The sequence below is a fragment of the Aspergillus versicolor genome (genome assembly GCF_001890125.1).
Source record: "Aspergillus versicolor CBS 583.65 unplaced genomic scaffold ASPVEscaffold_6, whole genome shotgun sequence".
Lineage (NCBI taxonomy): Eukaryota > Fungi > Ascomycota > Eurotiomycetes > Eurotiales > Aspergillaceae > Aspergillus > Aspergillus versicolor.
This window is the reverse complement of record NW_024467529.1, coordinates 1,679,130-1,703,541: the sequence shown is the minus strand read 5'-3', so window position 1 is coordinate 1,703,541 and position 24,412 is coordinate 1,679,130. Positions and strand designations below refer to the sequence as shown.

At 50.3% G+C, this 24,412-nt stretch overlaps 10 protein-coding genes across 10 annotated transcripts; 5 read left to right on the top strand and 5 right to left on the bottom strand.

The window, feature by feature from the left end:
* Nucleotides 1–420: 420 nt before the first annotated feature.
* On the top strand, nt 421–5,418 carry ASPVEDRAFT_133791 (ubiquitin-ubiquitin ligase UFD2; the record flags this gene model as incomplete). The annotated part of the gene is made up of 7 exons (XM_040807062.1): nt 421–1,064; nt 1,133–1,358; nt 1,402–1,857; nt 1,913–3,650; nt 3,705–3,778; nt 4,200–4,328; nt 4,378–5,418. Coding segments are annotated over 7 exons (4,308 nt in total), but the record flags the coding sequence as incomplete, so codon positions are not given.
* Nucleotides 5,419–6,052: 634 nt separating this feature from the next.
* On the bottom strand, nt 6,053–8,439 carry ASPVEDRAFT_30168 (5-methyltetrahydropteroyltriglutamate--homocysteine S-methyltransferase; the record flags this gene model as incomplete). The annotated part of the gene is made up of 2 exons (XM_040810329.1): nt 6,053–8,366; nt 8,429–8,439. The coding sequence occupies 2 exons, from the start codon at nt 8,437–8,439 to the stop codon at nt 6,053–6,055; spliced, it is 2,325 nt and encodes a 774-aa protein (XP_040669427.1).
* A 1,056-nt stretch (nt 8,440–9,495) lies between these two features.
* Nucleotides 9,496–10,448, bottom strand: ASPVEDRAFT_746758 (uncharacterized protein). Its single transcript, XM_040816268.1, has 2 exons — nt 10,283–10,448; nt 9,496–10,181 (listed from the first exon to the last, which is right to left on the bottom strand). The coding sequence occupies exon 2, from the start codon at nt 10,149–10,151 to the stop codon at nt 9,657–9,659; it is 495 nt and encodes a 164-aa protein (XP_040669426.1). The 5' UTR covers nt 10,152–10,181; nt 10,283–10,448; the 3' UTR covers nt 9,496–9,656.
* On the top strand, nt 10,259–12,130 carry ASPVEDRAFT_54023 (uncharacterized protein; the record flags this gene model as incomplete). Its single annotated transcript, XM_040814873.1, has 2 exons — nt 10,259–10,427; nt 10,584–12,130. 2 exons carry the CDS (start codon nt 10,259–10,261, stop codon nt 12,128–12,130), a joined length of 1,716 nt encoding a protein of 571 aa, XP_040669425.1.
* Nucleotides 12,131–12,368: 238 nt separating this feature from the next.
* ASPVEDRAFT_30166 (SANT/Myb-like DNA-binding domain-containing protein) lies at nt 12,369–14,279 on the bottom strand (the record flags this gene model as incomplete). The annotated part of the gene is made up of 3 exons (XM_040810328.1): nt 12,369–13,950; nt 14,003–14,120; nt 14,186–14,279. 3 exons carry the CDS (start codon nt 14,277–14,279, stop codon nt 12,369–12,371), a joined length of 1,794 nt encoding a protein of 597 aa, XP_040669424.1.
* A 316-nt stretch (nt 14,280–14,595) lies between these two features.
* Nucleotides 14,596–15,553, top strand: ASPVEDRAFT_54021 (emp24/gp25L/p24 family protein; the record flags this gene model as incomplete). Its single annotated transcript, XM_040814872.1, has 3 exons — nt 14,596–14,755; nt 14,864–15,255; nt 15,404–15,553. 3 exons carry the CDS (start codon nt 14,596–14,598, stop codon nt 15,551–15,553), a joined length of 702 nt encoding a protein of 233 aa, XP_040669423.1.
* Nucleotides 15,554–16,042: 489 nt separating this feature from the next.
* On the bottom strand, nt 16,043–18,916 carry ASPVEDRAFT_134209 (uncharacterized protein; the record flags this gene model as incomplete). The annotated part of the gene is made up of 2 exons (XM_040807102.1): nt 16,043–17,922; nt 17,980–18,916. 2 exons carry the CDS (start codon nt 18,914–18,916, stop codon nt 16,043–16,045), a joined length of 2,817 nt encoding a protein of 938 aa, XP_040669422.1.
* Nucleotides 18,917–19,870: 954 nt separating this feature from the next.
* On the top strand, nt 19,871–21,271 carry ASPVEDRAFT_133919 (epoxide hydrolase; the record flags this gene model as incomplete). The annotated part of the gene is made up of 4 exons (XM_040807072.1): nt 19,871–20,189; nt 20,251–20,378; nt 20,433–20,505; nt 20,574–21,271. The coding sequence occupies 4 exons, from the start codon at nt 19,871–19,873 to the stop codon at nt 21,269–21,271; spliced, it is 1,218 nt and encodes a 405-aa protein (XP_040669421.1).
* Nucleotides 21,272–21,538: 267 nt separating this feature from the next.
* On the bottom strand, nt 21,539–22,181 carry pup3 (proteasome core particle subunit beta 3; the record flags this gene model as incomplete). Its single annotated transcript, XM_040807077.1, has 2 exons — nt 21,539–21,682; nt 21,747–22,181. The coding sequence occupies 2 exons, from the start codon at nt 22,179–22,181 to the stop codon at nt 21,539–21,541; spliced, it is 579 nt and encodes a 192-aa protein (XP_040669420.1).
* Nucleotides 22,182–22,752: 571 nt separating this feature from the next.
* ASPVEDRAFT_133948 (putative UBX domain protein) lies at nt 22,753–24,366 on the top strand (the record flags this gene model as incomplete). Its single annotated transcript, XM_040807078.1, has 2 exons — nt 22,753–22,889; nt 22,947–24,366. The coding sequence occupies 2 exons, from the start codon at nt 22,753–22,755 to the stop codon at nt 24,364–24,366; spliced, it is 1,557 nt and encodes a 518-aa protein (XP_040669419.1).
* Between the last annotated feature and the right edge of the window lie 46 nt (nt 24,367–24,412).

The following is a 24,412-nucleotide window of genomic DNA, read 5'->3' as shown; positions in this document are numbered from 1 at the left end:
TGTGAAGTGTAAGATCAAGATACAGGTACTGGCCTCGGAGGTTGTTGCAGCCATTCACTCCTCTGTTCACGCTGACTTAGTAATAATCCTTCACTGCGGGCGAACCTCAGCGATCATGGCAGAATCTCTGCCTGGTGACTTGCATCTCTTCGTCTATTTCCCGGCAGGACTTTCGCTTTCTTGATTTTTGGGACCTCAGTTCTTTTGGCTTGTTCCATCTGCACCTATAGGAGCCTCGTTGCTTCATTTCAATCCGTTTACCGCAAAGTCGGAAGCTCTTCACTCGGTGCGGCCCCCATATCGCTTCCCGATCATCGAGTATGGGCGATAACGTTTCAGAGGCGGATAAAGTTAGTTTCGCCCTGCATATGCCCTGTTAAATGCCGTGGGTCCTTGTTAATGCAAATATAATATCTATAGATCCGCAATAAGCGTCTAGCTAAGCTCGCGAACTCCTCGCCATCGGCGGAAACAAGCACTGAGCAGTCATCCGCTCCCTCTACCCCTCAAGTCCCGGAGGCACCATCGCAATCACAGCCCAACAAAAGCACCACACCGTCCACATCAAAACCAGAACAAGAAGAATCAGAAGGGAAACGGATCAAGATAACGCCCGACGCCTCATCACCTGCCCAGCAACCGCAATCTATAACCCCCGTCTCAAACACCCCGCCTCCCGCAAAAGCTCAAGACACTCTAGAAGCTTTCGAGGACCGGACATTAAGCGCAGTGTTTAAACTCACATTGGACGAGAATCGAACGAAGGATATCCACGGGCAGAGATTGACATTTATTCCTGGTGTGCGGGGTGAATTACAGGACCAGAACCGGGGACTGCGGATTGATACCTCTGTTCTAGACCAGGCTCTTTTAGAGGCAGCATCTAGTCAGCCAGATGGGAAGCCTTTAGACTACCTGTTGCCATGCTGGAAGCGGGTATCGAGGCTGCACAAGGGGTTTCGGAAGGCCCGCGCCGATGACCCCAAGTTCGAAGTGATATGTGAGGCTCGGCGCTTGTGTATGAGCTACTCTGTGTTTGCTCTTACTATGCCGGAGATGTTTGGGTGAGTTATCTCCTCTGTGGTCCAGGTCATAGAAGTGGGGATATGATTACTGATTATGCGGCCATAAGAGTTGATCCATCGGGACGGTCGCCTCTCAAACCCTATCTCCTTCTAGACCCCGAAGATGACAAGGGAGTTGATCTTGATTTCTTAAGCGAATCTGTCAAGCGATTTGAAGAGGATGATTCCATCAAGCCTGCCTTTATTGCAGCTGTTGAGGAATTGAGTAGGGAACTTTCCTCGTTGGGGATTGGCGACGACTACAAGCCATATGTAACGGTATGTTTGCACCAGGTTTCTATTTTCTTACCGAGGACATCCACTGAGAACTCAACAGGCATTGCGAAACCTTGTTCGGCACTCTGCCATTGCTTCGGCCATTACTGAGTCGCCTATCTTCAATGAGTCACGAGATCCTGCCTCGTTTGAGAAGGAGACTCTTCTTGGACCGTGGTTTCGCCTATCCCCCCTTCAAGGTAGCGCTACGATGTCGTTTTTCTCGAGTCCCAAGACAAGGGACCAAGGTTACATCTTGAACGCACAGCGATCAATCCGTATGGTACAGGAATTGCTTAGCTCTGATCATCTCGATATAGTCAACCATATGATTCGAGCTTCGACAGATGCAAGAAACAGAGTTCTCGACTGGTTTGGAACTGCTTTGAATATTAACCACAAACGGCGGGCAATGCAGGTAGACCCAAATACCGTATCTTCTGATGGCTTTATGTTCAACCTTACCACATGTATGGACCACCTCTGCCAACCATTTATGGATGCGAATTTCACCAAGGTAAGTTTGTTTGCGTATCGATGTGCCAGGGTTCAAAAATTAACGACCTTTCTAGATCGACAGGATCGATATTGAGTATCTACATCGAAACCCTCGGGTTGACATGAAAGATGAGACTAAAATAAATGCCGACCAACATGCTTCCGATGCATTTTATGCAAAGCAGTCCGAAGGCACATCGAATTTCATTACTGAAATATTCTTCCTGACGGTTGCTGCCCATCATTATGGTAGCGAATCCCTGACTTCTAAACTAGAAACGCTTGAGAAAGACCTGAGACACATGGAAACTACCCTTGCTAAACTCGAGGCGGAGCGACATAAATGGTCGAGTAACCCGGTCCAGCTTAGGCTTTTTGAAACACATTTGAAGAGGTTCAAGGACAAAGTGGACATGGGCCTGGCTTTGAAGTACAGTCTTCAAGGTGTGCTGTTTGACGATCAATGGCAGTTTCGGTCTATGACATTCATGCGTTATGTTGTTGTTTGGCTGCTTAGGGTAGTTTCTGGCAAAAACTTCCCTAAAGAACAACTAACTTTGCCTCTTCCGCAAAATCCTCCTGAAGTTTTCAAATGTCTTCCTGAATATTTTCTGGATGATATTGTCAGCAATTTCAAATTCATCATGTGGTGTATGCCGCAGATCATTACCGCCACACAAGGTGATGAGCTGGTTATGCTTTGCATCGCCTTTTTGGAGAGTTCGGAGTACATCAAAAACCCTTACCTGAAGGCTGGCCTCGTTTCGATCCTGTACCGAGGGACATGGCCTCGCCCTGGTGGTGCTACGGGTGTCCTGGTTGACCTGTTGAACTCCATGCCTTTTGCTAATGAATACTTGTTACACGCTTGTATGAAGTTCTACATTGAGGCCGAACACACGGGTGCCCACACCCAATTCTATGACAAATTCAACATTCGGTACGAGATCTTCCAGATTATCAAATGCGTCTGGCCAAATACGCTCTACCGAGCAAAGCTTCTCAACCAAGCCAACCACCACCTGGATTTCTTCGTTCAGTTTGTCAACCTACTCCTCAACGATGTCACCTATGTGCTCGACGAATCGTTCGGTAGCTTCAAGACGATCTACAACACACAGCTGGAGCTACGCACCGAAGGAGCTAACATGGACCCTACCGTGCGCCAGGAGAAGGAGGAGCTTGTCTCACAGGCGCAACGCAGTGCCAAGTCGTACATGCAGTTGACCAACGAGACCATGGCCATGCTTAAACTGTTCACGGAAGCCCTAGCAGATGCTTTCACCATGCCAGAAATTGTCCAAAGACTGGCGGACATGCTTGACTATAACCTGGATGCCATGGTTGGACCCAAGAGTTCTAACCTGCGAGTCGAAAACTTGCATGAATACGGGTTCCGACCACGAGCTCTTTTGAGTGAGATAGTGGATGTGTACCTGAACTTGATGGGCAAGCAAAATTTTATCGTCGCTGTTGCTCGAGATGGGCGCTCTTACAAGCCCGCCAATTTCGAAAAGGCTGCAGAGATCCTGCGCAAGTGGTCTCTCAAATCTCCCGAGGAGCTCAACCGTTGGGACCGACTCCTATTGAAAGCCAAGCAGGCCAAGGAGGAAGACGAACAGGCAGAAGAGGATCTTGGAGAGATTCCAGACGAATTCCTTGATCCACTAATGTACACCTTGATGGAGGACCCCGTGATTCTTCCTGCATCGAGGATGTCCCTTGACCGCTCTACCATCCGTTCTCATCTACTGAGCGATCCACACGACCCTTTCAACCGAGTACCATTGAAGATGGAGGACGTTTTGCCTGGTATGAAACTTCACTATCCAATTCTCAAGCACATAAGACTAACCTGACTATTAGATACCGAGCTCAAGGCGAAGATCGAGGACTTCAAGCGGCGAAAGATTGCAGAGCGGCGAGGAGGACAGGGCCAGGTTGCAGCCGAGGCGATGGACACATCCACTGGCTGACGAACTATCAAGTAATAAGTAGTAGCTTACTGCAGATCTAACATGATACAATACCATACTTATGCATTACGATCTATGTGTTTACTTTTTTTTTTTGTACAAACAAGTCACGTGTGTCACTGACATCATTGATCGTCGTATGCAGCCATTCAGATCGATCTGAAGTGAATCAACTTAGTCCCTGTTTCTTTTGTTTCTTTATTTCCTCGTGGAATCTTCTAACATCGTCATACTCGGTACTTGCCTGATAATTTGCTTCATCGTGCCTCACAAGCTTAAATCGAGTGTCTCAATAACCATTCTCCCCCACGGACCCTAAGAGCTTCATTCCAGGGGCATCCATCCCTCTTAACTTTATCTTGTGCTATAACTATACAACACCGAGTCTTTGCATAAGACAATGGGCACAACACTTTCATCCACCCTCAATTCCCTACCCCCTCCGCAAGACTTCTTTCCTCCCACTCCTGAGGCATATGTAACTCTGCTCAACATCTTCCAATTCTTCCCTCTAGTAAGACCTCTAGCCCCTCAAAAGATAACCTCGACTAATACAACGCAAGTTCACAATTATCCAATGGCTCACCTCCTGGCATGGCGCGGGGAAAACTTCCTCCAAGAATTCATACTTCAATATCCCAGGGCGAATTGCCTGGTTCGCCATGGAGATAGCAGGGCCTATCAACCTGCTCTACATTCTCTACCACCTCCCAGCCAAACTTAGCATCCGAACCCTCCCCCTCCCAAACAAGCTAGTGGCTTCTCTCTATCTCCTTCACTATGTTAACAGGGCCATTATCTCACCATTCGTCTCAGCGCCAAGCATGTCGCCTATTCATGCCTTTGTTGCTATCGCAGCCATATTCTTCAACTGGTTCAACTCCTCGTGCTTGGCTTGCTGGCTGGTGGGATATAACGTTACCACGATCCCCGGATACTACCCGCTCTCACAGGCCTCAATCACAACGCCAGAGAAGGCCCTCGAAGAAAGTCTCGCCAGCACAGCAGGCACTTCCCTCCTCCTCCCAGTCACCGGCCTAGTTCTCTTCCTCGGCGGCATGGCAGGAAACATCTACGCAGAGCGAACTCTCTTCCGCCTCCGCCGCGAGCAAGCAGACACCAAACAGACCAGCAAAGACAACGAGACGTCAGACCTAGCAGACTCCGATTATTTCGCCAAGAAAAAGAACAAATACCACAAAGTCTACGTCATACCACCCTCCACCGGCCTTTTCAGCTCAATCCTGTACCCGCACTATGTCTGCGAGTGGATCGAATGGACCGGCTTTGCACTCGTAGGCACAACCGTCTTTCCAGCGCTCACCCCGCCATCCATAATTCCCGACGTACTGAGCACGAGTACAGCTGGTGCGATAACAGGTGGGCCGGCGCTCCGTCTTGCGCCCTGGCTGGTTCCTGCTGTGTGGCTTGCGGGAAAACTGAGGGTTCCCGTCTTGCCGTTGCCAGCGATAGTGTTTGTTGTGAATGCGGTTACGAATATGTTGCCGCATGCGCGGTGGGGGAGGAAGTGGTATGTCGAGAGGTTTGGGGAGGAGGATGTTGGTGGACGAGGGGCGGTTGTGCCGTTTGTTTCTTGGATGTAGTAAGATCAATCCCGTTTTGTTCAATTTTTGATTTTCTTCTTTGATTGGTCAGGAGAATTAAAAAAAGCATGCAAGAATCTATTGTACACTAAGAATCAACGGAGTCATTGGGTGCTGGACGGGGTATGTATATATTTCGTTGAAATTCACTACGGTTGTGTTATTTAGTTATAGGTTTAGGATACTAGTAATGACAATTGCAACTGTCAAAACATCAACTTGAACAGTTACAACGTCGAGGAAGATAAAAAAGAACAAGAAAAATTAAAAGCGAGGTAAGAATTTATACAATTAACCCCTAGTAGTGTGATACACACATCATTGTTGAAATATATGAACATCGGCTAAAGTAGCCACCACCGACTATCCACTCATGCTCCTGTTTCCCCAAAAGATGATAAGAAAAGAATCCCATGCCAGGGAATCATGTCAATGCTTGGCTTAACGCCGATGTTGAAATCGTAAAATGTTGAACTCCGTTATCCCCATTATGTCTCTAATGTAACCCCGAACCCATATGTTGAACTTTTGGTATCATCATCATAACTCATTAAATGAAAAAAATTTTCATCCTTATCGGGACGACATGGTTGACAATGTCGCCCCCTCCATGGGTCATTATTAAGTGTTAAATTTATTTGCTGTACTTCTCACGGAAGTACTTGGCCGCGTTGACCAAGTTGGTGAGAGCAGCCTTGGTCTCGGGCCATTGACGGGTCTTCAGACCACAGTCAGGGTTGATCCAGAGCTGCTCAGGGCGCAGGTACTGCAGCATCTCCTCGACACGGTCCTTGATCTCCTGCTCGCTGGGAACACGGGGAGAGTGGATGTCGTAGACACCAGGACCGATGTGACGGGGGTAGGCCTCGTCGATGAAGACCTTGAGAAGCTTGGCATCAGACTTGCTGTTCTCGATGGACAGAACATCAGCATCCAGAGCGGCGATGGCGTGGAAGAAGTCCTGGAACTCAGAGTAACAGAAGTGAGAGTGGATCTGAGTACCGTCGGTGACACCAGCGGTGGACAGACGGAAAGCGGCAACGGCCCACTTGAGGTAAGCTTCGCGCTCCTTGCCAGCACGGAGAGGAAGACCCTCACGGAGAGCAGGCTCATCGACCTGGATGACCTTGACACCGGCGGCTTCGAGGTCAACAACCTCGTCGCGCAGAGCCAAAGCAAGCTGCTGAGCCTGCACAGACTGGTGGACATCGTCACGAGGGAAAGACCAGCGGAGACAAGTGATGGGTCCAGTAAGCATACCCTTCATGGGCTTGGAGGCGATCGAGACGGCATACTTGGACTCCTTGACAGTCATGGGAGCGGGACGAGAGACGTCACCGACGATGATGGGAGGACGCACGCAACGGGATCCGTAACTCTGAACCCAAGCGTGGGTGGTGAAGACGTAACCAGTGAGACGCTCACCGAAGTACTGGACCATGTCGTTACGCTCTGGCTCACCGTGAACCAAGACGTCGAGGCCAAGCTCCTCCTGGATCTTGACAACATCGGAAATTTCCTTCTCGATGAACTTCTCGTACTCCGCGGGAGTGATCTCACCCTTGGTGAACTTGTTACGCTGGATACGGATATCCTTGGTCTGAGGGAAGGATCCAATGGTTGTGGTGGGGAAGAGAGGAAGCTTGATGGACTTGGTCTGCTCGGCAAGACGGGTAGTGAAGGGAGACTTGCGGTCGTGCTGCTCAGGGGTGACGGCAGCCTGGCGTTCCTTGACCTTGGGGTCGTTGGTACGCTTGGAGGAGGCACGGGCCTGGACAGACTTGGCGTTGGCTTCAAGCTGCTCACGAACAGCGGCAGGGCCCTCAGTAACCGCCTTGGAAATCACAACAACTTCGCTGGTCTTCTCGACAGCAAAGCTGAACCAGTCCCGAACCTCAGGGTCGAGGGTCTTCTCGCTGGCGAGAGTGTGGGGGACGTGGAGGAGAGAGCTGGAGGTCGAGACAATGACGCGCTCCTTGCCAAGCTTCTGGATAGCGAGCTCAACCTTCTCGATAGCGGTCTTGAAGTTGGTCTTCCAGATGTTACGGCCGTCAACAACACCAGCAGAGAGGACCTGCTTAGGGCCAAGGGCGTTGACAACCTCGTCAAGCTGCTCGGGGTTGCGGACCAGATCAACGTGAATACCGTAGAGGCTCTGAAGAGCGGGGAAAACGTCAATGTTGTGAACAACGTCACCGAAGTAGGTGGCAAGGACAAGGCGAGGAGCCTGGGCACCGAGGGCACCGAGCTTCTCGTAAACAGGCTTGAAAGCAGCCTTGGACTTGGCGGGAAGGTCAAAGACAAGGACAGGCTCGTCAATCTGAACATCCTCGACACCAGCCTCCTTCAGCTTGGCAAGGAGCTCAACGTAGAGGGGAAGAAGCTCATCAATCTTGGTAATGGGGTCTACGGACTGACCACGGTCAGCCTTGGCGAGGGTCAAGAAAGAAACAGGACCGAGGATGACAGGGCGGGTGATGACACCAGCCTCCTTAGCCTCAAGGAACTCAGCAACAGGCTTGGGGTTGGAAGCAAGCTTGAAGACCTGGTTGTCCTGGAGGGTGGGCTTGACGTAGTGGTAGTTGGAGTCAAACCACTTCACCATCTCCAGAGAAGGGACATCAATGGCGGCCTGGCCATCTTTGGCAGGCTTCTGAAGACCACGACCCAGGGCGAAGTATTCATCGACAGGGTGGAGGTTGTACTTGGTGTAGCGCTCGGGGACAACGCCGAAGAGCTGGATGTGGTCAAGGACTTGGTCGTAGTAAGCAAAGTCATTGCTGGGGATAATGTCGACACCAGCATCCTTCTGGATCTTCCAGTGCTCCTGACGAAGCCTCTTTCCCTCAGCCAAAAGCTCATCACGAGAGATCTTGTCACCCCAGTAAGCTTCCGTGGCCTTCTTGAGGTCACGGAGCTTTCCCATGCGAGGGAAACCAAGAACAGCGCTGTAGCGAAAAAAAGTTAGTATTACCGATGACCACAGAACAGGAACAGTATTTGAACATACGATTGAACCATCCTGACAGATATGTGTGTACGGAAAAGCGAGGAAAGGAGACGGTGGTGGGGGTGAGGTCGGATGGAGAAGAAAGAGAAAATGGTCTGAGAAGATAGAAGGTGGATGAAGGGAGAAATAGGAGGAGGGCAAGAGACAATTCACAAGAATCTCTTGCAAGAGGGGGAAATGAAGAAAAGAAGGGGGATGGAGAGAGAGAAAGGAAAGAGGAGGGAGGAGGGGAAGCTGAGCAAAATAAATCAATTTCATGGAGGGGAAAAAGTCGAGTCCCTCCGGTGTGGATACTGGAAATCGGCGAATCAGAAAGACCGAGGCGGGGTATATGCAGTACGAAAATCGTACCGTATAGTACCGCAGTAATCACCCTCTATCAAAGTCCATCCTTCTGCTGATAATGGGGCCATTGATCAATTTTATTTTGCTTGACACCTGATGAGAACCTAGAACTTATAAAACCTGCTAATATTAACTACTATGGACATGGTCGTGGCCGTTTTCAGTGCTAGCAGAGAGAAATGGCGTGATGGGGAAGCATTGAGTTGTCGTATTTTTGCTCTTCCATGGCTCACTTCGCGTCAGGCAGAGACAAATCCCCCGAATCTTCATCGACCCGCCCTCCGAACGTGCTCCGTGATCGGCCTTACCCGTGCTCTAGTTTCGGTTTTTTTTCAGGATAGACAGACCAGTGGTGCTAATACCTTAATGTCAAGGTGGCTTCAAGAACCGAAAGTTTTCGGCTTCAGGTTGAGCCCTTGGATAGGCCCCAAGCTTGCAACCTAAAGTAGTAAATAATGACCGAAAGAGGAACCTCATTGTCCGACGGGATGGATGGAACGGAGACTGGGTGACTCTCCGCCGGCTGGAGATGCACCTGTAGTAAGCTGACCTTGGCCAGCATATGGGACTGAAATATTCACCCTCACCCCCTCTATATTAAAAGGGGTAAAATCTCGTGGTCTTTCCCTAACCTCAGAAAGAGACCATCATGCGGCCAAAAAAAGACCGAGACTCCGAGATCGCCGGGGCCAAAAGACTCCGTCAACAGGAAGGTGTTTAATAGTACGGCGGATGGTCGCGCCTGCCTCATTCGTTTGTCGTGAATTGACAGCGTTCCTGCCTCGATAGGATGCATTCACCATGCCCCTGCCCCGGGCTCTCGATAGAAGTGCTTTCAGCTACCCTGACCGTTATCCTCGCTCTTATGACACCCAAATCTCCATCAATGGTATACCCCCTTGAACAGCTCAATGAGGTTCTTCTTCTGTCCTCGACTTTGGAGATATCGGAAAGCCTCAGAATCGTCCGATATAGCGTACCAGCTGGGACGAATAGATTCGTCTCCTCCCAACCATGAACACAGTGAAGGTGATGATGAGATATATCCCCACTCGGTCTTAGGTGAACCTTCTGACCGAAATAGGCATATCTTCGTCAGTAGACGAACAAAACCAAAGCGTGCGTCTAAGCAGTTCTTCAGGTGGTTTATCGGGTAGGGTCCGCCGACGATTCTCTCGAGACCCCAGAAACTTGTATAGACGGCCCAAACGGTTGGATCGAGCCCCAAAGATACCATTTCTGTATTGTTCATCGAAACACCATGCAGTACCCTCTGCGTTTGATCTAGGAGGTAGTTTGATGAGCGAAAGAGGATATGACAGTGACGCGCAGTATATATCAACGCCAAGACATCCAATTTACACCACAGAACATCCATCTAGCCGGCCTAGGAATGAGACACCGATATCTGCTCGTCGTGGCAGAGAACCCGATTTAGAACATGCACGAGAACTGCCGTTTGGGTTGACTATTGACACCAGGGGCATGGCAAATGAACAAGCACCTTACCATGGGGAAGGGGTGGAAGCCCAGTTGCGCTGGCGCTCTCGAGACGACGAACATCGAAGTCCGCAAATTGTTCATGAGTCCCCCTCTAGTTTTCATAAAGTCGATCTGGGGAGTCCACGTGGTAGACCTTCGAGCCCTTGTCCCAGTGCGTGCAGGATGCGGGCAAAAGAACGAGCATCGCCAGTACCTATGAGAGTACAGGAAACTTGTCGCCCGGTTTTGATAAGGCCTCCGAAGTCTAGACGCGGCAGCTTTGAGGACAGCATAGGTCGAAATTCTGGTCGTACTCATGATACCGGAGGCTGCACTTACCATAATCACCACGCATTTCAACAACAGGGATATACGACATCCACGGAATCCCTGGCTGGCTGTCCTCCGCAACTCTCTGTCAGGAAACGACATCAGAGGCCTCGAAGAGAAATGACACAAGACGAACAATCTGTTCATCTCGAGGAGATGAACATTCACAGAATGCTCGCTTCATCTGGATCTACTTCTCACATGCAACCCCAGAAGCATCCATTTGATGAGAATCAATCAAGTAGCAATGCAGGAACATGGAATGCAAACAGATATCAAACGTTTAACAATCCAAACTTAATGCCACCCATCTGGGATAAACCTGAGGCGAAGTCACTGTCAATTGAGCTTTCTAGAACTCAGGGTACACGATCTCCGTACTCTCCAAAAGCCAGCATACCCTCCGCCGGTTACGACTACGACGAGCAGAGCTTCGTCGATTTCGCTGAAGACACATCTACCAAGTTGCCGTCGAGGCGGCCTTATTTGCCTTCCGAACACGCATCTGCTTCAGCAACTGCTGATGAAGCTAATGCGCTGAGAAGCAAATTCACTGAGCGGTTGGGGTCCAATCAATCGGTAGGCCCTGCGATATTTGAGTCCTCTGAAGGCGAGACTGGCGTTTCTGCTCGCAAATTAAGCATTGGATGGATGACTGAAGGTCGACGAATTGGATATGGGTACACGCTTGTGCCTCCAGACAACTCGAGCGAGGGAAATGAGCAAATCTGTAATGGGCCTGCTTTACCTGGCGGCTATGACGCCACAAAAAATAGCCCTAATGGTTCATTTGCAGGTAGTGCGAATGGACGTTTTGATAGGCAGGGTTCGCCTCTGCGAGGAAAGTCTAGTCAGGCCCCTTCAAAAACAAACGAGTCGAGCTTCGATATATCCACTATTTTCCAGAAGCTGAACCTTCCCCGCTGGACTGGCGCAAACTTCACCCTGGGTTCAAGCAAGAACAGCGACGCAGGGAGTTGCGGTTCCGGTGGCTCTTCTTTGTTTGGGATTCTCTCGAATAAAAAGAAAGACCATGAGGAAATAGGGACCAATGTCGATGCAGATAACCCTTGGGAATTCTGTTCTTGGGTTCGCCCGGTGCAGAACTCGGGCGGGCAACAAGCACCTCAGCAAAACATTGTTCAGTCCCGCGAGCATACAGAAGCACAGCTGATAGAGAAATTAGCAATACTCCGCCGGAGGGGAGGTGTATGGACCACTAAACGCAAGGTCGCAAAAATTGCCCGTAGCCTTGAGAAACAGGCAGACCGCGCAGTCGCCAAGTTTGCGGCACCAGCAGAGCACCTTCCCGTTGTGCAGCGAAAGACGACCCGAGTGTTCAGACTCAGAGGGCCCGGGAGCAAGGAACAACCGCGAGGGATACATGTTGGCGGGCCTACATTCTCGGCAAACCAAGTCGGTGGCCTTCACCAGTCCCAGAAACCTCAGTATCGGCCATCCGAGCGAACAAGCTCAGGAAGAAGCTCTAGAGATTGGGACAGCCTGTATGAGGAGTGTCTCGAACAACACTCGATTCCTGATTAGCGGGGTTGAGCAAAACGACACATCCCAACAACTGAGACTGGAGTTTGATGCGAGAGAGGGAAACATCAAAACTCCTTGGATGTGTGCATTGTTAGGGATTTATGTACGAAAATCAAGGGCTAGAAGTATTGATAGCGAATGGCCAAAACATGGTGTTGACATATGATAATCGTACAGTGCTGTATTAATCAACTTATGACTGCTAATAAGGTGGTAGACTGGTAATACAGGTGAAGAATCATTTCCTCTGCCGCTTGGAACTCTTGTCGCTTCCGTTGCTGAGCACGCTGGCAGAACGCTTATGAGAGGCGCCTTCCTGATCCCCTGTAGACGGCTCACCACCTCTCACAGTATCACCCGTGGGGATAGATGAATCATTTTGACCGTCACCTGTGCTGGCAGGTTTCTCAGTTTGGGGAGCACCACCCGCGGAAGCCGACTCAGGTGCAGGCGGGATAGGAGCCTCATCATCTTGCTGTTCCGATTTCACCTCGGGCTTTTCCTTCTCCCGCAATTCTTTCGCTTTCCGCTCTCTTTCCTCCTTGGCGGATTCCAAGACACGAATCTCGCTCTCCACCTTCTCCGAGACTTTGCGTGCCTCCAACAAAAGATTCACAGAGTGAATCAGTTTCTCAAAGTCCTTCACCACGCGTTCTGTTGGCATGACCAGGCGGAGGGGTATTTCGAGCTCGGCAAGAGCAGATGCGAGTTTCTGTGTTTGGACGTGGGACTTCGCCTGTGTGAGTTTCTGGGCGCGATCGCTGCGGAATTGCACGCCAGGTGCAAGACGATCGTGGTGCTGTACGCCATATCGTGCCTCCTCGGCCGGCGAGAGGTTTTTGATTGCTTGCTGGGCCGCTTCTTTGTTTGCCGCTGCTACTGCGGCAGCGGCCTTTTTGGTTGTTGGGGGTTGCGCGGGACCACCGCTGGGGGTGTCTGCTCGGCTGCTGTCGCGAGCACTGCCTGGGGCGTTGGGAATCGGAGTTTGGCCGCCTGGCGTGGGGACGATACCTTCCGGACCGAGGAGGGAGCGGCGTTTCTTGCTCTTGTCTGCTTGGAGTAGGGTTTGGAGGAGGTGGGATAGGCCTTGACTGTTGTGGTAGTTGGTTGCGTTGCCAACGCTAATTGGGACATCGAGACGGGAGTAAAGCTCTCTGCGTTCGTTAACAAATTCCTGCTCGTTGGCGGTGATTCGCTTGAGCTCTTCGAGAAGGATGGATTCTTCGCGGACTTCGTCAGCAGTGCGGTTCAGTTGGAGACCAGCAAGTTCCTTGCGGTGCCGCTCCCTTTCAGCGTCAAACTTCATCATCTTTTCGTGAAGATCGAATTCCGTCTCAGACATTTCTGATGGGGGATGCTCAAGAGCGAGCATTGAGGCCGCAACATTGTAATATCGGGCTTTCATCTGCTCCATGGTTCTGTATCGTTTGCTAGGTACTAGTGCGGTCGAAGACTCTGCATTGTCGATAGGCTGGGGTTGGAAGTCGTAACGATCGGAAATAACTACCCATCGAAGGTTATACTCCTCGACTAAGTCCATCAGATAGTCCGTTTCTTCGCGCGACCACTCATCGCTCTTCAGGTGGCGGTTGTACTCGTCTGTCGTATACCGGTTCGGGATTTTGGCTTTGATATTGTATTTGGCAAATGGGTATTCTTGTTTTTCAGCGTCCTTATTTTCTCCTTGCTCTTCTTTCTTCTGGTCATCCTCCGTTTCTGGGCCCTCAATAGCTGGTGCATTTGTAGCCTCTGATTGCCTTTCCCAGTGCCGTAGAACTAAACCATCGGTTCGCGCATCATTCGAAAAAGGATTCATCCGCCTGCACTCAATTAGCGTCTTATAGCACGTATTTGTCATGTCGCATCGCTTACCATGGTCGCACACGAGCCTTGGTTTGCCATTTGGGTCGTCCCTTGTATCGGTTCTCGTTGATCGCGATCGGGGGTGCTCTTTCTCCTAAAAGCGCGAAAAGCTCACGGGTGATACCCTCTGTGCAAAACATTCAGAGTCAGCTGTGAGTTAACTTTTGTTTTTTGCGATCATGCAAGACACACCTGGCCTTTTCTCCACGACCTTCTGTTTCTTGTGAGGTCGCGGTTGGCCCTCCGCGGGCAAGTCGAGCATGTCGCGCACATCGGCGGCAGCCATGGTTTTCCGAACAGGCGCTCTGCGGCAGATCGAAACACGTTGAAAAGGAATCTGTGCACTGTCAAGTTTCTGATGAAATAAAGGTAGCCGACGATAGTGATGTTGGTAGGGAGATGGAAATGTGAACGTGAAGACGGAGAGTCAATGGAGGAATTAGAATTCGCGCCAAGCCTGCGCCGCCCTGGCTGGATTCTGGATCTGGACAGCATAACATCAACTAGCACCCTTCACCACCAAGAGTGCAAGCCTCACCAACGAGCACCTCAGTCCACCTTCCATAGGTCCAACCTTCCTCTCCTCTTTCCCAACCGCAATCATGGCTCCTTCAAGGCCATCAACCTGGTGGCTTTCCTCCACGCTCGCCGTTTACGCAATTCTGTGCCTCTCCATCCCAGCAAACGCCCTCTACTTCTACGTGGACGGCCGTCAAACAAGATGCTTCTACGAGGAGCTTCCAAAGGACACTCTTGTCGTCGGTAAGCTACAATATCTGCAACTCAATGGCTCCTCCCAGCCCCCTATCATGCCGTCAATCCACAAGCCCGCGCACCTCTAACCATAACCCCCCATTGATGAATGAACAGGAACCTACTCAAGCGAAGTCATCGATCAAACCACCAACACGGGCACATACGCCCCCGACCAATCAATGAAGATGCTCATCACAGTCGACGAAGTCTTCGACAATGACCACCGTGTCGTCAACAAGCGCGACGCCCACGCCGGTCGGTTTACCTTCTCCGCCGCCGACCCAGGAAACCACAAGATCTGCCTCACCCCCGAGACGAACGCTGCTACCGGTGGGTGGCTCTCCGGTGCGCCTGCTGGCGCTGTGAGGGTTACCCTTGACATGGCAATTGGGGAGACGAGCAAGATCGAGAGCGAGGATAAGGGGAAGATGACGGATTTGGTGCAGCGAGTCAAGGACTTGAACAGCCGGTTGCAGGATATTAGACGCGAGCAGGTATTCCAGAGGGTATGTTCTCTTTTTTTTTTTTTTTTTTTTTTAAACAAAAAACAAAAACAAAAACCCCACACAAGCCGTTTTGCGGTTTGGGGCTACTTTCTCCGAATGAACAGGGTGACGAGACATGAAACTAATCAATTTTCTTTACTTGGTTTAGGAACGCGAGGCCGAATTCCGTGATCAATCCGAAGCGACCAACTCCCGTGTCGTCCGCTGGGCTTTGATGCAGCTCGCTGTGCTTTCGGTTGCGTGTGCCTGGCAATTATCTCACCTCCGGGCGTTCTTCATCAAGCAGAAGTTGACATAAAGGAACTTTGGATCTGAGTGCAAAAGGGGTTGGGTGATATGGGCGGCGTATCTTATGTGGATTCTTTCCTTGTGTCCATAACGAATTTCGACTTTCCGAAGTCAATGATATGTTCCTATTACAGAGCGTTTTCTTGATGATATTAGGGCAATTGAATTCGAATTGTGATTTTCCGCGGTTCTTTGGTGGCCCATTTCGACTCCATAAACGTATTGATGATTCCAGCTCCACAAATGTGAATGGATTTAAAGCATATAATTTAACGTGAAAGCATTAATTTAACATGAATAGAAAGAAACTTTCATAAAATATATAGAATGATCTATTATCTATTCACTGAGGTTTTGAAAAGCAAAGCTAGTCCCAGAATATATGAAGTAAACCGGAGTCATAACGGATATAATGCAACCCAAAAAAATTCATCAAGTCGAGGTCTCCAATTAGGGTCTCATTAATAGTAAGTAGGTAGTTAAAGGTCGGTGTCATGTGTCATGTGTTCGTTGAATCAATGGCTTGTTGGGACGCAGAATCGCTGCAAAAGCCGGCGATCAGCCGCTCCAAGTCTACCAGTCTATATGGCTTGGTCATGTAACCCTTCATTCCAACTTTGGATGCACGGCTCAGGGACTCATCGGTGACGTCTGCGCTGACAGCGAGGACAGTGGGTGGTTGAGACGGGGGTATGTCTCGAGAATGTAACCGGGCAGGTTGAGATTGACGGTAACGATATTCGCTAATCATCTGAAATATCTTTGTAGTGGCTTCGTATCCGTCCATCTCTGGCATCCAGAGGTCCATGAGTATGACATCCACCGGCTTCGCCTTCTTCTGCCGGAGCGGAAGCCCGGGGATGAGAAAATCATCTGCACTTGTCTGGCGGTCTGGGGCCTTTTGCGCTAGGCTTTCCTCGTCCTCGGAGTATTGCGAATCAAGGATATTCTTCATCGTTCGTACGGCTTCTTTTCCGTTGCCAGCTTCGTATATCTCTTGGTATCCCAGTCTCTTCAACATATGTACCAGTACACGCCGATTGATCTTATTATCTTCGGCTACGAGGAAAGTAAGAGGATTCTTCTCTCCAGGTTTGCCATCAGGAAAATGTTCGCTGACTGGCGGTCTCATGGGTGTTGTGCTGGGAACAGAGCGAGCCGGTGTTGGTGTTCGGGAGGATTCATCGGTAAGTGCGGGAGTTGGCTGTTGGATCGGTGTAGGTGCAGGTGGCCGCACCGGTGATAACGTAGAGGAGTCTGGGGTAGAACTGCTGACACTGCTAAATCTTGAAGCGTCCCCGATATTGGGAGGGGATGTCAATCGTGTCGATGGGTTAAGTGAGCGAGTGGATTCGGGTTCGTTTACCGGAATCCTGATCTCGAATTCAGAACCTCGGTCAGGTTCGGCGGTTGATGAACGGACGCAAACAAGATCACCACCCATTTTTCTGGCAAGGCCCTTTGCGACGAGGAGCCCTAATCCTAGTCCATCTTTGCTTCGTGTAATCGATGCGTCTTCCCGAGCGAACGGTTTGAAGAGATTCGGTAAAAAGGCCATGGGGATACCGGTTCCAGTATCGCAAACATTGATCAAGATATCCTTAGCTCTTTCGCTGAGCGTGGCTTTGACCGTGATTAGGCCATTGTTTGTGAACTTGACAGCATTCAAGAATACACATGATATCAGCTTGGCCAGGTCTCTGTCATCTGTGAGAAGCGCATCGGGCACAGCAAAATCCACAGACCAGTCTATTGTCTTCGAATAAAGCTCTCCGTTAGATGTTCGCGACCGAACCTCGATCTTCTCGCCCAGTTCGGTTGTGTTGCTGACCACAAAGTCGGGTCTTCCACCGACATGAAGAGACTCGTTGACCACCAAACGAAGCAAGTCGCGAAGTTTGGTGAATCGCAGCGCGGAGCCCTGAAAATTGACGTTGATGCCTTCCAATAGAAGATGAGGAGCCGATCTCCGGGAAGCTAATGACGGGCGAGGTTCAACCATGCTAGCCATCACTGCTTCTATCTGATGAGCGGGCGTTTTGGTGCTGAAGATCTTGTCGCTCTCGTGTACAGCATTTTTAACCTCCTCAGTGCGCGGGGAAAGCTCCTTCGGGGACGACACTCGACGAACTTTTTGCTTCGGAGTCTTTTCAACTTTGCTCTCAGGCGGGTTGCTCCTTCGACGCTTGTAGGGGTTCACGGCTATGTTGCTCCCTTCGATAAAAACGTTTGGCCGGCTATCAGATGTTGCAACCGGGGACATGGCGGTGCCAGATAAGTTGATATCCCTCTCTGTCTGAGGAGTTTTTGGAACTTCCATGTTGAGATCGTAAGCATGCACGACATTATCTGCCGCTTCAACGGCCCGTCTTGCACTGTCTGTAGTATAAAATATTAGCCTCACTGACCTCAAATCTAGAGAGAATTTATACGAACCTTGAACCATCTCAATGCTTTCCTTGAGCGACTGAAAGACGTACGCGGTTTTCGCAGAAGGTTTCCCGGTAAGTGCATCACGCACAGTGGCGTGCATGACGTCTAACATCCCGACGATGCCCTGCATCGGTGTTCGAAGTTCATGCGAAAGGCTGCGCGCGAGTGGCTTAAGATGCTGAGAGGAAAAGTGCACAGCTTGGGCAGACGGGGTCGTTTCATCCCGGCGCTTTGGAGTTGAGCCCGGGGTTTGTTGTTCGTGCTCTGCTGTATTACCATCCTGGTGAATTCGCTGGACGACCAAATCCTCCAAGGAAAATAACATCGTTTCCATGAAAGACCATGAAAGCTTTCGATTCTGCAATCCTCTTTCTGACCACATTAAGCCTAGGTAGGCAAGACACTCAGTACCTGAAAACAGTGGAATTGCGAGATAACCCTCCGCGGCAAAAGGCAGCTTGTCCCTATCGAATGAACCGTGCGAGCTCAGGTTTTCAGGGACCGTGCATGGCTTGTTGAGTTCCATGTGCGATTGGGGATTCCCACCAGCAAAATATCTGTGCCGATAAATCCCAACATTCTGAAACCCGTCGTTATAGTAAAAGGCCGTGCCAAAAAGAGAGGGTTTATGCCCACCGATCTCTTTCGCTGCTTCATCCTCCCTCACCCTTCGAGCTACGAATGCATACTGGGCATTACATAGCAAGGTGATATGTTCCATAAGCTTTGTCCAGAAGGACTCGAGATCGAGAGCACGTAGCTCTTTTTTGAGCGCGGTTAGCCGTTCGATTGCAGCATACTCGGTTGTGCATTGGCCGTTCGAATTTTCAACCCGCGTATCTAGGGCCGGGAAGGAGCTAGTCGGTTCTTGCGGGAGGAATGAGAGTGTAGGCCCCGATACTGATGAGCTCGCCCACTCTGGTTCCAGCGGTTCGGGCATTGTGATTGAAAATCGAGAGTCACGAAGCGGAGTTGAGGGCCGCAGAGATAATAACCTAGGTTATGGGAGGCCGCCAAGAGACTGCAGGCGATTGATAGGATACCAACAAATTGCGAGCTACGTCTCTAGATAAAAGACAGGGCATGTCGCTCGGCCTAGGGCAAGGCTACAGTTAGTCAGGAGCTCAAACCGCAAGGCGTTCAGATACGTACATCAATCACTGCCAGTCTGGGAGACGAACCACGCAGGCTCGTAGCGAGGTGGGACGCTCTACGGATAGTAGGCGTCCACTCGGAAAGATATGGTGAATATAGGTTTAGGATTATAGTGTTCGTATACTTGTGTGCGACGGCGAAGTAGGGGGGAGCAATGGTCGGTGGGCAGATTCCGACGTTCGCTGGACTGGTCGAGGGAAGGCCGACCGATATTGCTGTCCGTCTCTTCTGAAATGGATAGTAAGGTATCGGCTAGATTAAACGGAGGAGACGGACGGCAGTGGCAGACCGCTGGTCGGAAGACGACGATGCCTAACGAGGAAGAAGTCGAGGAGGGGAAGCGCAGAGAATTAGAGTCGGCGGTGGCTTGTCGAGATGGAGTCTGTCTTATTATTGGGGGCCGATCGCCCGGTCTAGACGCGGGGGTTCAGGAGACCGGCCAGCAGAGCAGCAACGCAGGGACTCTCGATCTCAAACGACTCGGCATCTGGGCGAACAAGCAAAAGACCTGAGTGATCTGATTATTAACGCGGTCATGGTAAGTTAAACTAGCGATCTAGTACTTTGTTTGCGCAGGTTCCATGGTTTCGGTTGGCAACACAGCATATGTAGAGCCGGCTCAGGCACAGAGTAACCACGCTAGCACGTGAATACCATCAGAATAACAAAACGAGAGCCATCTGCTCCGCAATTCCACTGGAGAGTTCATCTCGTATATCGTTCTGCTATGCTAGTACAGATGCCTCCCAAACCATTTAATATCGCTGTTCCCGATGACGCGCTAGAGCGCCTCCACCAGAAACTCGAGTCTGCAACCTTTCCGGATGAACTCGACAATGTCGGATGGGACATGGGAGTTCCTCTCGGCGAAATCAAACGACTAACGGACTACTGGCGAGATGGTTTTAACTGGCGAGAGCAGGAACAAAATTTAAACGAGCAATTTAAGCAATTCACCACGTCTGTGTCTGTCGACGGGTTCGAGGATCTAGAAATCCACTACCTGCACCATACGAGCAAGCACCCCGGAGCCATTCCCCTGCTATTTATCCATGGATGTACGAATTCGCTCTGTGTTCATACTTTGATTATTATCTGCTAAATGTAGATTACACTTAGGGCCAGGAAACTTCATCGAAGCCACCAAACTGATTCCACTTCTAACTAGCGGCGACGAGAACACTCCGGCATTCGATGTGATAGCCCCCTCTCTACCGAATTTCGGCTTCTCTTCAGCCGTGAAGAAGGTTTGTGTCTATAATACCATTAATTCATATCAATTCTCTGTTTAACCCTCGCAGCGGGGATTCGGCCTCCATCAATATGCAGAGGCTCTGCACAATGTCATGACAACCCTAGGCTACAAAGAATACGGTGCGTCCATCGCGTCAACCACAGGCACACTAAAGGAAAGCGATTTAACATCAAAATAAATTGTATAGTAACCCAAGGCGGGGACTGGGGCAGCTTCATCTCCCGAACAATGGCTCGAAAATACCCAGATCACGTCAAAGCAATCCACCTAAACTTCATTCCCATGCGCTTCCCCATGCCCTGGCAGAATCCACTCTTTTTCCTTCAGGACCTCCTCCCAATTCCATTTTCCCCAGATAGAAAGGCATACCTATCCTCTGTCTTCAACTACATAACCAAGGGCAGCGGGTACATGATCCAGCAGTCCACCCGGCCCCAGACGCTAGGCTACGCACTCCACGATAGTCCCGTTGCCCTCCTAGCCTGGATCTACGACAAACTGCATCTCTGGACAGATAACTATCCCTGGACAGATGACGAGATCCTAACATGGGTAAGTATCTACCTGTTTTCCGCTGCAGGACCGGCGGCCTCAACTCGCATCTACTACGAGACTGGAGAGGACGGGTCCCTTTCGGCGTCCATGTCGATTCCTGCACCTGCGAGTGTGAAAATCGGAGTGGCACAGTTCAAGAACGAATTGATGAGGTATCCAATGTCCTGGACGAAGCTGCTGGGATCTACTGAGAGGGCTACTGAATATCCGCGCGGTGGGCATTTTGCGGCCTGGGAGGTCCCTGATCTTCTGGTTGGGGATGTGAGAGAGTTTTTCGGGAAGGGTGGGCCGGCCTTTGGGGTTGTCAGTGGAAGGAATGGATTTGAATAGTAAATCATGGCTTAGATATCTCTTGCACATATAACCCAGGATAATGGTTGTGTTGGATTCCCCAAGGAAAGATGCGTCTGGAACTGGGGCAAGGCACCTAATACATAACTCTACTCATTGGAATACAGATGACATAGGGACGATACTGCGAACCACCAAAGTAAACAGGTATTTTGATACTGCTTTCAACCGGTATATTTCCGAGGCTATGAGATTTGCATTAAGACAGAAAACAGTATGAGCCCAATAGAACTCCGGCGAGCACGTCTAGTCTTGTCGTCCCTTCAGCAGCCGCTGGGTCACCTTGTCCTTCTCTATGATATAAACTTGAGCACCCCAACCCGACAGTGCATCTCTGTCGACGGCACTGAGGAGTGCCTGGGAGAGTGTTTCGAACAGTTCCTCGGGAGACTAATGCCTTGAGTTAGCCGACGTCGCCCTTATACCAATAAGCCATATCAGGTGGAAAACATACGAGGTCTGGCTCCCACAATCCTTCACAAGTACCAAATAGCTGATCGCTGGCAGTTCCGCTCACAATGAAATCCTTGGCGAAATCGATACACCCAATGCTGTCAAAGCCGCAAATAAAAGGTTTCCCTGTCGTGTTGTTGATACCAGCAATAACCGGGCTCACAAAGTATGCTCCGAAACGTTTCTCGTACAGCGATGAGCTGACGAGGTTGGCGAGAGTCTGAGGTGCAATGTGCCGTTCTTCACGGAGACGGTACATGTTGACTTTGTAACGGAAAAGATCTGAGACGGTGGAAACGTCGGTTGCGAGACCGGTGAGGCCGAGATATGTTCCGGGAGCGTAGTTGAAGATCTTGGGGAAGTTGTTGGAAACGGTCAGGGCTTGCATTCCGAGTCGGAGATCGCAGGCGATTGCGACGCAGTCCTTGCCGACCATGGCGACACAGGCACCGCCATCTGTTATTCCCCAGTTAGTATATCGCTTTACATGCCATAGAGGAGTAAAAAGGCAGGAGAGAGCGTACTGATGTCGAACGGGTTACTCTGAAGGAGTCGGTCAGCTAGGTGCTTGCTTGAAGGGCGAGCAGGGAAAGTCCACATACCATGATGAAGGCGAATTGGAAATCCGATGCAATAGCAAAATTGACAAAGCTGAGTGCGTGCGAGATAGGAGAGCGACCGAAAAAGGAGGTGGTGGGAGATGGGGATGAAAGAGGTGATGGAGATGAGTGAAGCTGGAGGAGCTCTCAGTGTCTGTCGGCGGAAGGTTGGCGTCTGGCCTCTCAGCTTCTTCCGATGACGCGCCGCCCGCTGCCTGCTCCATGCTCGATCTTTCAAACACCATCCTCTATTTCAACCATCTCCTTCGCCCTGTTTCTATCGCTCTATTTCTGACTTACCTCCGGGCTTCAACTATCGACCTTAAAATACCCTCTTCTGAGCTTACCGCTCCCCACCTTCCTGGACCTCGCTGTCTAGAGCATCGACCCCGCAATAGCTTCACCACCATGAGCTCTCATGTCGTAGTTCTCGACTCAGCAGCTCGAAGAGCTACAATAAAAACGACGCCCGGGAAGTATCTAACAGACATATTACAAGAAGCTTGCAAAAAGCTAGGCGTGAACTCTAGTCAATATGGACTGAAGTAAGCCTACATACTCTATAAGAAAACTATCACATACTAACTCTGCCCAATCTTAAGACATAAAAGTAAACAACTTGATCTATCTCTCGCCTTCCGTCTTTCCGGACTCTCCCCCGGCGCAAAACTAGAGCTTGTACAGCTTTCTCGGTCACCCTCCGTCGTCACAGTAGCCCTGCAACTTCCGGCATCAGAAGCGCGAGATGCTCCAAATGGACGTCTCATGGACAAATTCCCTAGCACAACCAGTATTTGGATGTTGCTTCGCAAGTTCGAGGCCGGCGTTGCTGGCACAACCACTCTCCGGAATTTAACGGGTCGTGGGGTTCCTGTTACCGAAGGGCAAGGGACCGGACGATTATTCTACGAAACTCCCGTCGTACAGATACTAGATCGCGAGCTATCCGCATTGCCGGATTTCCAAAAATCACTCGCTCAATTAGGATTCAACAGCGGTAATGTGCTAGTGCGGTTGAGCTTCCGCCGGACAGATCAACCACTGGAGCATGCCATGACGCAGATTCACGAATACTTTACATCGTCCGAGGATGAAGTTGCAGCGGCAGAACAAGCATCTACATCACGGGCAGAATCAGAGAAAGACAAAGAGAACATCCCGCAAACCCTTGAACCACCACCGCCCACTTCCATTGCAACTCAAAATAATGCCGGGCAAGACCAACACCAAAATCAACAACCTACACAAACGCCTCCAGAAATCGCCTCAGATGCTCCGTCCCAACAGCCTGAATCATTAACTAGTGAATCCCGACCCATCACTGTCTATGCGCCACCTTCAAGCAACACTCCCCAGTCGGCTCAAACAGCTTACAATGAATCCGACTACGTACCTTCGGTCGAGCATGCCCAGATACACCAACGACGACTCCAAGCCGCCAGCAAAAACACACGCCTCCGGTCAGATGCCGAAATTGCTGCTGCAGCTACAGCAGAGGAAGAACGTCGCGCATCCGTCAAAGAAGTGGAAGTAAAGGTTCGACTCCCAGATCAAAGCCAGGTAGTTTCCAGATTTGGGCAACAGGATACAGGAAAAACTCTTTATGGCTTCGTCCGCAGTTGTTTGGCACCACCATATACCCAAGAGAAATTCATCCTCACAAACTTCTCTGGACCTGCGGCATCAAAATCTCACCAAACCAGCGTCCCATTCCAATCCACACTCCCCGATTCAGGTCACGGCCTTCTAATCAAAAACCACGGGATGACTGGCCGCGTGCTTGTGAACTTCTCGTGGGATCCAACAGCATCTACGGCCGCTCAACAGAGCCGCTCTGGAATTTTAAAACCGGAGCTTCAAACCAAAGCTCAAGAGCATAAGGTAGAGCAGCCAGCAGATGTTATGGACACCTCGGCAGACGTCTCGACAACAATGAAGCCAAGTGATTCCACCAAGACCAACGGCGATAAGTCCGGCGCTCGTAAAATCCCAAAATGGCTGAAGTTGCCAGGAAAGAAATAGAGGTTTTCCATTCTGCGACCCAGAACTATACCTGTCGTCTAACTGG